The 13,191-nt window shown below is 45.3% G+C and overlaps 1 protein-coding gene and 1 long non-coding RNA gene across 3 annotated transcripts; one reads left to right on the forward strand and one right to left on the reverse strand.

Annotated features, from left to right (window-relative positions):
• Positions 1–662: 662 nt before the first annotated feature.
• On the reverse strand, positions 663–7,610 carry ZCCHC9 (zinc finger CCHC-type containing 9). Of its 2 annotated transcripts, none has more exons than XM_042787738.1 (6): positions 7,435–7,610; positions 6,693–7,021; positions 5,396–5,546; positions 5,029–5,121; positions 3,828–3,896; positions 663–1,678 (listed from the first exon to the last, which is right to left on the reverse strand). In XM_042787738.1, the coding sequence occupies exons 2-6, from the start codon at positions 7,002–7,004 to the stop codon at positions 1,563–1,565; spliced, it is 741 nt and encodes a 246-aa protein (XP_042643672.1). In that variant the 5' UTR covers positions 7,005–7,021; positions 7,435–7,610; the 3' UTR covers positions 663–1,562. The 2 variants fall into 2 exon arrangements, with proteins under 2 accessions (XP_042643672.1, XP_042643671.1); XM_042787737.1 differs by lacking the exon at positions 7,435–7,610 and adding an exon at positions 7,284–7,345.
• LOC122152882 lies at positions 7,428–11,571 on the forward strand. The gene is made up of 3 exons (XR_006164851.1): positions 7,428–7,517; positions 8,594–8,748; positions 10,146–11,571. It is a non-coding gene; the product is annotated as an uncharacterized LOC122152882 (long non-coding RNA).
• The last annotated feature ends 1,620 nt before the right edge of the window (positions 11,572–13,191 follow it).

The raw sequence follows: 13,191 nt of genomic DNA on the forward strand, positions 1-13,191 counted from the left end.
TTTTTGCTCTAAGAAAAGTGTGTCCCAAACCTGTGGTTTCCATAGCTGGTCCTAAGCATCTCAATAGCCAGTCCTGAGCTCAAGGTTGCACTCTGGTGTTCCTTCTATGTTCTCACCAAGGTGATGTTTGGACCCTTAGGACGCGTTCATTGAAAGGGTAAATTCATTCTTTAGACGCAATAGCTTAACCACTGTGTAGCTCTCCCTCGAGGACTGTTGTTTATTCCCGCGTAAGGCAAGCTGAAATTTTTAGAAGGCACGTTTAAGGTGTCTGGGGAGCTCCGTGTGTGTCTGATGGCAGTACTGAGCGGCAGCCGAGGACCGCGACGCCCAGTGTCGCAGGCCAGTGCCACGCAGGGACGCTGCACAGCGCCCACCCAGAACCGCCGTGGCGCTGGCTCCGTGCAAGCCCCGCGCGTGGGACAGGCTGGAGGTGGGCTGCCGCGGCAGCATCGCGCCTCCCTGCTCACCTCGGGCGAGATGGTCGGAGGCAGGTGAAGGCCTCCCACCGCTGGCTGCACAGCCTGAGGCACCGCAATATTGGGAGAGCGGATGCAGGAACTCTGTTCTGAGTCGGTTTCCCAACATTTTAAAGTATCTATCAGTTTTTCAGGCTGCAGTCTCCATTTAAAAATAAATAAATCTGTCATTAAGCAGGCACATGTAATACAAAGCAAAGTTTACGCCCAACTCGCCAAGGGATAGAAACACTGAAGATTTTTGAGCACTTGCCCTGGAAAAGGTGAAGAAACTAAGCAAGCAAGTTCACTTGCTCTCCAACTCTTTTCAGATGTATTTTACCATGGGTATCAGGAAGGGCACAATTCTATTTATTCTAGTGAATAAATACTCCAACAATCCAACATGCATAAACCATCAGGTTAATGCATGGACGCATTTCACCTGACCTCCATGAGCAATGGGTGTTGCACCCCCAGCTCTCCAGGCCATAGGGTTTACCAGATAACTATGCCACAGGACTGATCAAGGTAGCATATACAGAGCAAGAAAAGAATTCTTTCTGAAAGGAGAAGGCAAAACCAAGCCAGAACCCAACAAGGCTCTTCAGAAAATACCCACAATCCCTTTCAGAAAAACAGAAAAATGCTCTTACTATGATCAGCATGATTCTATTCATCTCTGATAAGCGAAAGCAGCACTCATGACAATACTGACCTCCGAAACCTAGTGGTCATGAACCCCCACAATAAAATGCACATGCCCTGCATGGTTACTGCAACCAGATCCCTGTTACAGGAAGAAGCCAACTTTCCTCTCCAGAGGGCTGGCAGTGAGAGGGACTGTGAATCAGAGGGAATGCTGTATTTCAGCACAGATGTATAAAAATAAAACACCCACTTGCTATATTTATGTTGTTCCCAGCTCTTCAGTCATCTGGGTGAGTCTGGGAGGCAAACTGGAAAAACGAGGGGGGACCAAAAAAAAAAATAATTCAGCAGCAGCAGTCTGCTTGATTTTCTGGAACCAGCAATCGACTCTGTGTAGTCACTACTCTGGAGTGAAGCAGTGCAGGCTAACTGTGGTTTAGAGCCAAGAAGCCTTCAAAAAGAAACAACTTTGGGTACTTTCACTTTTGGTTTTTGCAGTTTTGGTGCTTCTGTAATTTCTTCGTAATCTGCGCTCATTCCGATGGCCCATCGCCCAACTGTAACCTGATCTGAAGAGTGAGAGACAATAGATTATGGGAAGTCTAAGCATTACTGTTATATCAAACCTTCTCATTTGAGAAGATCTGCCCCACAAGGACTTGTCATTAATTCACCGATGATCTGTCTGTTTAGTTCTAGCTCTGAAGCTGACTCTCCTTATACAATCTTTTTTCCATTTTTTTTTTAAATTGTGTTTTGTAAACTCCTTTTCTTCCCCCGTACAGATTGTCAAAGCTCAGAAATCATTACTGCATGTTTTTTCCTACTTTGAGTGTTCAAAGAAACATTCGCTGAGTATGCAGACAATACTTCACCTCTCACATCAGTTCAAATAACTCCTACAATGAAAATTTCAGAATGTCAAGCATCTCTGGATATACGGCAAAGACTTTATTATGCAGATGAAGAATCTAAGCCTGAGGAGGCACAACAGAGCAAAATTTGTATTTCTCAACCCACACCCCTGCATATAATCAACCTCATCCTTTAGTTGTTTAAATGCTACTTAGACCAATTCACACCTCTTTCCCAGAGAAAATGCTGTTAACCAACTGACAGTTCTTTTCTGAATGACAATCTAATTTTGAGAGCAACAAATCAAATCACACCAAGAATATCACATGGATAAATCAAAGTTTACTTGTATTAACTTTTGTATATTAAAATGGACCAATTAACTTCACCTAAAGAAGTAACAAGCTATAGTGCCTAAACTTCTTTGATAGCTATCAGGTATCTTCCTGTAGTCTAAAAGTACTTTTCACGATGCAAACTGATTTCAAAGAATACTACAGATTCTTACCAGTGGTGTCACAGTTCCAATTAATTAAACTATTTTTAACCAGCAATACTAGTTTTGAAATGTCAGTGTAAGATGTCCCTTGAGAAATTACACAGCAGTTGTTAGTCTTCATTATGGACATAAAATTTCTCAAAAAAAGGTAAAAAAATTCCAATTCTGCTTCACATATAATTCAAAGACCTACTGCAAGAGAGCAAAAAGACTTGCATTGGACTGCACTAACAACTGAACACTGCCATAGCCTGATAACAGCTGGCCCAGATGTGAGCAGTGCCATTCCCTACAGATGTTTCTTTTCTCCTACAGCATCTGTACAGCTTTTTGATTTACAAAAAGTGTTAACCACACAGAGGTTGTTTGTCATAAAAGTGGTGTGCAGAAATCCAACATGGGCTATGTTACAGGCTTTCAACTCTGCAGTCATGTGAGCAGGCACTGCCCAACGATCTGCTATGGCTGATGAGTTTGGAGAAATTTTTAAGTCTTTTCGTATCACAATCTTCTCTCATACCAGTTAAGACTTAATCTCACTTGTTCTAAACTAGCAAAGCAGCACACATCTAGAATGTTACATATGGTCTTTGATGCAACAATATCACATATGTAAGATCAGATACAGAAAACAGCCAAAGTATAGGCCTCTATTGTCCCCATAAATATTTCTTACATAAATTCCATGAAAGTAGCACATTATTAACCCAAAAGTTCTACAAGCCATACAAAGTAGGAAAATGCACAAATGTGTCACCACTTCAGTAACAGAATCATTCTTCAAACCCTTGTTTGATGCTTTTGCCTTCCTTAGCACCTGGTGGGTTTTCTTTGTATATAACATAATTTTTCCACTCACACAAAAAACTGAAGAACATTTAAGCAAGCAGCTTATTAGCTGGTGAATCCAGCTAGACAGATCTTCTGTCTCCTCTTTCTCTCCTGTCTTGAATGACTTGAACACTTGTCTGCACACACAGCTTCTACAAGCTGCCAGTACCACCACCCTCCAACTGACATTATATTCAGTTCAACCACTTCACACAGAAATCAGAAGAAACCAGTTTTGTTCTACAGCTGCTAAGTTGTGAACAACAGCATAAATACTGGCTAACAAATACACATTAGCTCATGTTACCCTCAGAAACCCACACGCTAGAATTTTTTTTTTTTAACAGAAAGCTCAAGTTTTACACTGCAACTTAATGCCTCCTCCACATGCCCCTTAATAGAAGCACTCACTCCCAAAGGAAGGTCACCTTTGCTATTTGCAAATTCTCTTCTCACACCCTTTTTTTCCCCAACCAAAGTCAGGCAAAGCTGTAAATAAGCATTGCTCAACTGTGCATTCCCCCGCATCTCACCTGCATTCTGTTTTTCTGGACAGTCTTTTCTGAAGTGCTCCACAGAGCCACAAAGTCTGCAGCTGCCACCTGTTAAGGGAAACAGTTGTTACCCCTCTCAGAAAAAAAGAATAAAAAACCCAAAACACTCAAACTAGAAACAACCCTCCTATGCTGTTTTTTTCTTATATGTGTCCTGAAAAATCTCACTCTATCTGTAGTGACAATCTGTAAGGAAGATAAGGAAATGTCCCTATGGACAGGTCTGCACTCCTTGGCACAGTAACATTCTATTTTATGATATGATATAACATTGTGGAGCAGATATGCAGGCAGCTTTGGAAACCTGCAAACACCACAGCTTCCTCTGTCTGTGTGTCTCTGACAGACAGACAGACCTGTTTGTGATCACATTGCTCTGTAAAGCACCACACTACAAATTCCAGTTACCACCTACTGAGTATTTATGATTTGTTGGAAAGCACTGTTTTTGAGAAATAAGATGAATTCTGCTGACATTCACACTCTAAGGAACTTCTGAAATTAACAGGAGCTCCTGAGAAGCACGTAATCCAACTGCAGGTACTCAGCTATGAAATATAAATTCTACTCATAATCCAAACATTGAAAGTAAAGTGGTATGTCTTCCAAATTAACTGTGTTGTAAGATCACCATTTTGAGTTTGCCAGACCTCATGCTTGTACTGGGAGACAGAATGCTATTTTTTAGTGCCAACAGAGAAATCAGGCAGAGCAGAATCTGATTGAAATCTTCAAACTTAGATCACATTTCTCATGAAAGCCACTTAAACTGAAGATGTCCTCTTTCTAATGAGAACTCTCGTTTTGCGTGAACACCGTCCAAAGTCTTAAACTATAGTATGAGAGTGTATTTTTACTCTGGTATATGTGCATTTAAATACACACTGACATACACACAGCCTATTACAATTTTGGTTTTTTGTGTGCCTCTTGATATTGCAAGCCCAAGCAAGTTCTCACACTTTGCATCTCATCTTAACACTAAGCTTACAATTAAAACAGAAATCCCTTGGTAATCAGTATTAACACTGAATTCCCCAGAATTAATCTGCTTTTACAAACAGCAAAAGATATTTTGAAATCCCTTTCAATCAGATCCTCATTCATCTGCCATGTGACTTTGTTCCTATCAGACAAGTATAAAAAATGTGTTTTGGTTTTAGTAAATTAGTACACCCACCTTCGGCATACAATCCCTTGGGATTATCTGGACATGACCTTGACAGATGACCCATCTCACCACAGATGAAACATTTTGCATATGGAAATGGCCCTGCAAAATCACAGTTTATGATATGTATTAAAAACTTTGTAAAGTCACAGACAACTGTGAACACACCATAACAACATTTTACTACACTACTATACTATAAAAATTATACTGCCTCTTACACTGTTAGATTCATTGCTACAATGTTATATTCCTTTAAACATATTAAACTATCTCCTCCGAACAGTTAAATTACTAAAACACAAAACTTCCATTTTAGTAGTCAAAAAAAAATCAGAACAAAGTATCTCAAAAAATACAAGTTTCTCTGGCATACCAACTGCTGGATCTATTTTTGCTTTGCATTTGCTGATGTCATGTTCTGTGGATCCGCACCGGTAACAGATTCCTGTACCCATATCTTGACTTTCAAGTACTGCAGGGCAATCAGCAACACCGTGGCCAGGTTCTCTACAGTGGAAACATACCTTTGAAAATAAAAATTACGTTATATGCATTTTCATTGACAGTTAACATAGCAAAACAGAGCACTTATAGGGGTGACATTACTAAAGAATTCACTTACTCCTAATTATCCGATTATCACCTAGATTTTTACTAGACCACTATTTCTCTTGGCTGGAATCTTGAGGAAACTACCAGATACATACCTCTACTATTGAGATTTGAGGTTATTCTAACATAAAAAGACAAGATTCTGTGAATGGCACTCAAAGACCTGAAAATTCTAGTATAATAAGGCCTTCTAGCATTTTAGAAGGCAGACATATCAAGGGATTTTCTCCTCAGGGAAAAAACAGCTAGACACTGTACCCTGTCACAAAATAACTGTTAGTGGTCTATGACATTAAACCATATTACTGCGGTTCTTTTCTCCTTTTATGCACCATATGGGGCATTCACTCATTGACAACGGACTACCCTGGATGAACAGTGACACTTGTTCACAGTTCACAGTTTCCCCAAGCCCTTTAAGTACTACTGCAGTAAGTGCTTAGGTAAATACAAGCAATGTTGCACCTGTCCTATAATTTAATCATGAATAATTTAGACATCTCAGATTAATTAGCAGTAACTCTCTTTACTATGTTCCCAGATTACATTCATCATAAACCTATGCTGAATGTGTAAACTTGTGCTGAGATAAGTGCTTTTACACAGTCTTATTAAAGTCTGCTGGAGATCTCACTCCAGTTCTCAAGCAGAAGACACTACAGAAAGAGACCCCAAAACAGCAGGATCATTGTACTGATGAATTAGATACAGAAATGCACAGAATTAGTTTCACCCACGAGGCAAGAGGGGCTGGGAATTTATCAAAGGGTAGCAAGAACGGCGTTGAACCTGAACAGCCGTGCAAAAGGCCAGGACTTAAGCTGAAATGCATTGTTTGCTTCAAAGTTGAGGTACTCAAGTTGGCTTTATTAACTTGAAATGTCACTCAGCACAAGCTACGCTTCCAGCGGGTACAGCACTCGGCTTCCTCACCAAACCACGTCCCGGCAGCAGCGGCAGAGAGTAAGGAGTCTGCGTCTTCCACACGGAGCTTTTCCCAAGTTTTTAAACAAGCTGTCAGGGATAGGCAAACGCCCACGGCCGAGGGCAAAACTCACCATGGCGTTTTTCTTCTTTTCTCGCCTCTTCAGCCTCCTCCCCTCCCGCCGCTCGTCCTTCCTCAAGGCCGCCGCGACCTCCTCCCCCAGCGCCGCGCCGTCTCCCCGCCTCAGGTACGCCGCAAACCCGTTGACGTCCTCGTTCAGATACTCCTTTTTCTTCTTCTTCTTTTTGCTCTCTCGCTCCTGCCTCGGGGGGGCAGCGCCTGAGCGGCCCCCCCGCCGCGGGGGGCCGCCCGCCATCTCCTCCCAGGGGGTGGCATCCAGCGCCTTTCCGGCGGGAGCGCCGGGCCGGCGGGCCCACCTGGTCATGGCAGGGCAGGCACTCCCTGAAGGAAACCCAGAAACTGAACACGAGAGGCCCCGCACCCCGCGCACAACACACCGTCGCCCCACTCCCTCACCGGGGCGGCCCGGCCCGCCCCTCACACCGCCCGCACCCCCGAGGCCTCCCGCCCGCTGGCGTCTGGCCCTCCCCCGCACCCCCGCTCGCTCCCCTCTCCCGGGGCTGGGGCGGTGTCGGGGCCGCTTGCCCACCCCCCGCGGCCCGTCACCGAGACCGGGCGGTTGGAGGGCGGGGACGGGACACACCGGCGGCGGATGGGCCCGGCCCGCCACGCCGCGCCGCGCCGCGCCACGCCACGCCACGCCACGCCACGCCACGCCACGCCACGCCACGCCACGCCACGCCACGCCACGCCACGCCACGCCACGCCACGCCACGCCACGCCACGCCTCTCACCGGAGTCCGCCGCGCCCGTAGAGACCGGCTCCCAGAGCGTCGCGCCAGCGGCGAAGCGGAAGCCCCGCGGCCACTTCCGCCAGGTCCCTGTTTCCCGCCCCCGGCGGCCATCTTTGAGGCGGGCAGCCAGTGATGGGGCGGGGGGGAGCTCCCGTGGGGTCCACCCGCGTTCCCCTGCTTCTTTACCGGCTTGCGGCGGCACTTCGGGAGGGCTGACCCTCTCCCAGAGAAGCTTTAGCGTCCTTATCGCAGGGGCTTAAAGGGTTGAGGGCGGGAGGCGGCCCCTCGCAGCGCCCGTGTCTCACGGGAAGCGGTGTGGAGGGGGGACGGGACCACGGCGGAGGGGCAGGAGCTGCTGCCCACGGGCGCGGACCTTCCCCCTTCCGCAGCCCGTCGGCTTCTGAAGGGGTGCTGAGCGGCTGGTGCCAGCTGAGTTTGCGCCCCCCTCCCCCCCGCTGCGTCATGTCGCGCTCATGTCGCAGCACAGGGCGACGTTGCTGGGGTGCCGCAGAGCTACCAAGGAACGGGGGGATCGCGGAGGCTGGGGCGCTGGTGGGCCCGCTGCGCTGCCTGCAGAGGGTGTGTGGGACCCCCTAAAGGCGGGGCTCCCCCCCCCCCCGCCCCCCCGGGCGCGGCCGCGCCCCCAGTTTTGCCGCTGTCATGCTCCACAGTTTTACACCAGACCCCTTTTTGCAGCGGGGGGAGCCGCGCTGGTGCGGTTTCGCCGGTTTAAATGCTCGTGTTGGTCGGTGAAGCAGGTTTAGGTGCGGGGCATCTTGCAGCCCGGGCACTGCTGGGGCACCGGAGTGGTCCCTGGCCCCGCCGTGCAGCCCCGAAGCGGATTCAAACCTTCAGCTGTAAAATTTACAGCAGGCTTCCCGAAGGGGGGATAGCTTTTTGGAACATAATTAATGACACATTTTGCTCTTTCCAAGTCCCTAGGATTCACAAAGTAAATCGCCAGGACTATACTGTTAGAGGCCCCTGCTTAGCAATGAAAGAAACGTTTATAAAGACAGATTTTTTTTTCCTGTTTCTTGTATTTTTACCATTTCACTAGATCTCCATTACTTTTCTTGGTAACTTTGAGTTGATGTTATAAAGACAGCTGGTCACCATCCTTCTTTATTAGTTATCTTTACTATTTGTGTCTCCCTAGAAAAAACGCCTTGCTGGATTTTGCTGATTTCACTGGGTTTTGGGTCCACTAGAGGGAGGTGTGCACAAAGCGTGCGTTGATCTTGCTGTTAAACTGCATCACTGCCAGCAAGAACAAGCACAGACTTAAGAATAATCGGAGTGCATTTACTGCAGGTAAAAATACTTGATGAATGCCGCTTAAGAGACACTGTTAATAAACTAGAAAATAAAATCAGAAATTATCAGGATTTAATTTTAAAATTAAAAGTAACCGATTTGCTGATGTTGTTACAGCTGAACCACAGCATGAGGTCCAAGTTGTTCCTGCAATGTGCTGCCAGCAAGCCAGTAGATTAGAAATCATGGCCAAAACTGGCTCATACAGGCTTGTAGAAGGGGCTGCTAGAAACAGGCAACACTGGCCCAAGGGCAGGGAAGATAAAGGCAATCAGGGATCCCGTGGGCATGACATGTCACACACATTTCAGGCATACGTATGCTATGTATTTATTAGGCTGTGTTTTATGAATAGCTGTGTATTGATGCATAAGTTTTTTAAATGGTTGTTAGGGGTTTCTTTAAAAGAGCTGGGGTGAAGTGTCTACTAATCTGTATGCAGTGTACGTGGCCAGATTAGTTTTATGTATTACAGTCGTTAGGATTGATATAGTTGTCAAATAAAAAGAAAATACACACACACACATACATTTAATTACATCCATTGATGTATGACCCTCTGTCTATCAATTTACTATCACTGAGTGGAGTCAGCAGTGTGCTCGCTGATTTTGTTTCAGCACAGGTTTTTGTTTGACTGTACCTTCCTCTTTCCTCCTTCCTGAGCTCACAACACACAGGTCGTCAGTTGCTGTACTGGACACAAAAACGGGTGTAGAGAAAAGCTGAAGAACAGCATAAGCAAGACCAATGAGAATGGACTTGCTTTGCTTTCTGTTCTGCTGAAGTATTAGATGTGCTCTTTTTCAGTCTGAAATTTATGTGTGTGTGTCTGGGCAGGATCAGTGGCCTTTAGGATCCCTGACCAGATGTGCAGGCAGTGGAAAAGTCTGTTTAATACTTTTCTAGTAAATCAGTAGGGCAGTATTTTCCCCACAAAAATGACTTCTTTGACAGTGACACTAGCATTGATTTAGCTTTGTTACAACTTGACATTAATTGGCTGGGAGCTCTGCTGCACAGAGGCAGCAGGTGAAAAACGGGCAAGACAGCAGTCGTGCAAATCATGTAAAATTTTATTGCCTTTTTTTTTTAATATTTTACTAAGGGACAGCAAATTCAGAGCAGCACAGTCCAATGCCTCTCCTAGGGGACTTCCTTCATAGTTCTATCACAACCATAAAATGCTTTGGAAATTGGACACAACAGAATTGAAAATCTGGACTAGAAAATCCTTTAGCATCTTTGGTATCTTGGGATGAAATCTCTTGGAACATTGTGATTTGAACCATTTGATGCTAGTAACCAGAGAAAGAGGAATGTGTGAATCCTTCTCTCTCCTTCAAAGACACTTAAAAATTTTTTTTTGGTTTACCCATTTTTGTATCCAACAGCATAATTCAAGGCCTGACTCAGCGTTCCTCAGTCCACGTCCATGGGATTTGTCCTCTTAGATCACAACACTACCTCTGAAAGAAGCACATCTCGGGAAGACGGGAGTCTGAGAGGGCTGGCACAAAAAATGACAGTGGTTAAATGCCAGAGCAGCAATAGAAGTTTGGGAGAGTGAAAAATGCAAAAGAACAGGAAGGATGTAGTAGTAAGAAATCATGAAAGAATACCAAGGGAAAAAGGTTCTGCTTGTAAACTCTGGGATTCACAGCTGTGCTGCAGCTCCTTTACAAAACGGAGATGATGAAGGTGCATTTTTGGGGCCCAGAGAAAGACTGTAGTAAGTTGGAAAAGGGATATAAAGATGTCCCCTGTAGTCTGGTGTTTGATGCAGGGACAACTGTGAAGCTGAACATGTCAGAGCGTCAAATTCTTTACAAAGCTTGAAAAGTGACTTTGTTTTTGTTCTGGCTGATAATGCTCATAATCCTCAAATCCCCAAAAGGGAGGTTTTGTCTGCTCAAGATGTACTGGAGGCCTTAGTTGTATTGTATTGTTGTATGACTGATGGTATCTTTGTTCACTCTTTTTTCCCTGTTTTGTTTGGATAGTTAATGCTACTTCCCAGAGAGTCAGGATGACATTTTCCCGGTTGTTTTAATTTTGAATTAAACTTGAGGAGAGAAAGGAAAAAGTAAGGCCTGTTTCTGCTTAAAAGTTCCACTTAAAAGTAAGGCCTCTTTCTGCAGTATTCTGAGGGTTCCTGTGTAGGGGTTCACTTTGGTCTGTTCACCATAAGATGAATAGATTACTGATCCTTTTTTTTGGCTTTCTTGTCTATGTTAAATGATTACATAGACTGCATGTATGGATTTTAATTGCTACAACTAAAGCTTCATCACCTTCAGTAAGCCTACTCTGCAGACCATCACCCTATATTATTTCCAACAAGCTGTGTTGCTTGTGGCTCTAGTTCTTTCAGAATATTTAACAAGTGCTTAAATGTTGCTCCATCAACTCACATATGTTTCTGGATCAACTAGCATATTTAAAGGTTTATTTTTAGGCAAATGCTTAAGTTCTTGGATGAACTGAAGACTTCAAAGGTTAGCCTGAGGTCAGTTATTTTATTTAGTCACTTTACACTGCAAAGAAACTGCTATTTACTATTGCTATATCAAAATGAAAATCCAGAGAATGTGGCTCAAGTGAAGTAGGATTATCAGACATGCACTGTCATGATAGCACGAGAATTTTCCCTGTTAGTTTTGATGTCTACCTGTTAAGGAAACATTGTTTTCTCATAGGAGAACATAATTCTGATTTTTCAGAAACACACAGGGAGGAACTATATGACTTTAAATTTAAATTGCACACTGTTATATTAAGATACTTTAGCTAGTATCTTAATATGACAGAGTAAGGTTTAATTTCTAGGGTTGAAGATATGAAAGAAAGAAGAGATGAAGAGTAGATTACCCTCTGCAATTCACTGGCACACATTTGGATGCAGTGGACTCTTCCTTCTACAGTATTGGCTGTATTTTGAATAAAGCTACTGTTTTTCACAGAATAAAGTAGAAACAACTGTTTAAAACTGCCAGCAGAAGCAAACAGAGGTACAGATTCTTTAGGCATCATATGCAGCAAGGGGGGGATGCTACATGCTTGTCGTGGTGTGAGCCTGGTCGGCAGCCAAACAACATGCAGCCACTCTCTCTCCCTTCTCTTCCGGCAATAAGAAGGGACAGAGAGCCAGGCTTGGGGTTCGAGATAGGTCCGGGAGGGGCAGATCACCCACTATGGTCATGACCAAAAGGCAGACTCGTTAGGGGAAGAAAAAAGAACATACATTTATTACAGACACTAACAACACGTAACAGAGTAGGACAGTGAGAAGCATTGCCACATCTTGAGAACACCTTCCCCCCACCCCTCCCTTCTTCCCGGGCTCAGTTCTGCTCCCGATATCTCTACCTCCTCCCCCAGTGGCGCAGGGGCAGGGAATGGGGGGTGCAGTCAGCGCTGCCACTTCCTTCATCTTCGGTGAGGGGAGTGTCCGAAACTTGTTCCTCCTGCTCCATCGTGGTCCCCCTCTCACAGGAGACAGTCCTCCACAAACTTTCTCCAACATGAATTCCTCCCATGGGCCACAGCGTTCCCCACACTGCTCCATCGTGGGTCACTAACTTTCTCCGACTGGATTCTCTCCCACGGCTGCAGCCCTTCCCGAGCTGCTCCGGCATGGGACTCCCCCGCATGCTGCAATCCTCCCAGCACTGAATTACAGCAGCGGGGCTGCCTTTTCCCACGAGACCCCAGCCTTCTTTGGGCAAAGACACCTTGATCATACAAGCAGGAGCCACAGGCCATAAATCAATGTCTGCTCCACCGTAGATCTCCATGGGTGGCAGGGGGGGCCGCCCTGCCGTCTCACCACAGGATACAGGGGGGTCTCTGCTCCAGCACACCTCCCCCCTCCTTTCTTCTTCCGTTCCTCCACTGACCTTGGTGTTCACGCAGCTGCCCCAACTCCTCCTCACAAGTCCCACTCCTCATCACCACGTCCCTTCTTAAATACGTTATCACAGAGGCACAGATGATTGGCTCAATTTCCCAAACAGAAGTGGAGCTGGCTTGGAGCTGGGGGAGCTTCGAGAAGCTTCTCACAGGGGGCCGCCCCTATAGCCCCCTCCCCTGCCACCAAAAAACCTCACCACTCACTCAAAACCAGGACAATGCTTTTTCTAATCTTTTCAGTCTCACTTATTTCTTGTGTTCCTGTCAATCAAGAAAAGTACAAATCCCTCATTTCTACAGAATAAAGTAAAAGTGCCAACAGTCTATGCAGTTGTTTGCTGAATACCAGCCAAATGATCAATAGCTTTTAAGTCCAAAGGCATTTGGATAACTAGTTCTTGTTTAGGCATCTCCTATTTGATTTCTGTTGGAGCTAGACACCAAGATGTGTTTTCAAGATTTCCCACTAACTTTTGGAATTAAGAATTTATCTTTGTTTTCTTGAATGGTCTGGGCTTGAGAAGGCGT

The sequence above is a fragment of the Tyto alba genome, unplaced genomic scaffold (assembly GCF_018691265.1).
Source record: "Tyto alba isolate M040663 unplaced genomic scaffold, T.alba_DEE_v4.0 Super-Scaffold_13, whole genome shotgun sequence".
Classification (NCBI taxonomy): Eukaryota; Metazoa; Chordata; class Aves; order Strigiformes; family Tytonidae; genus Tyto; species Tyto alba.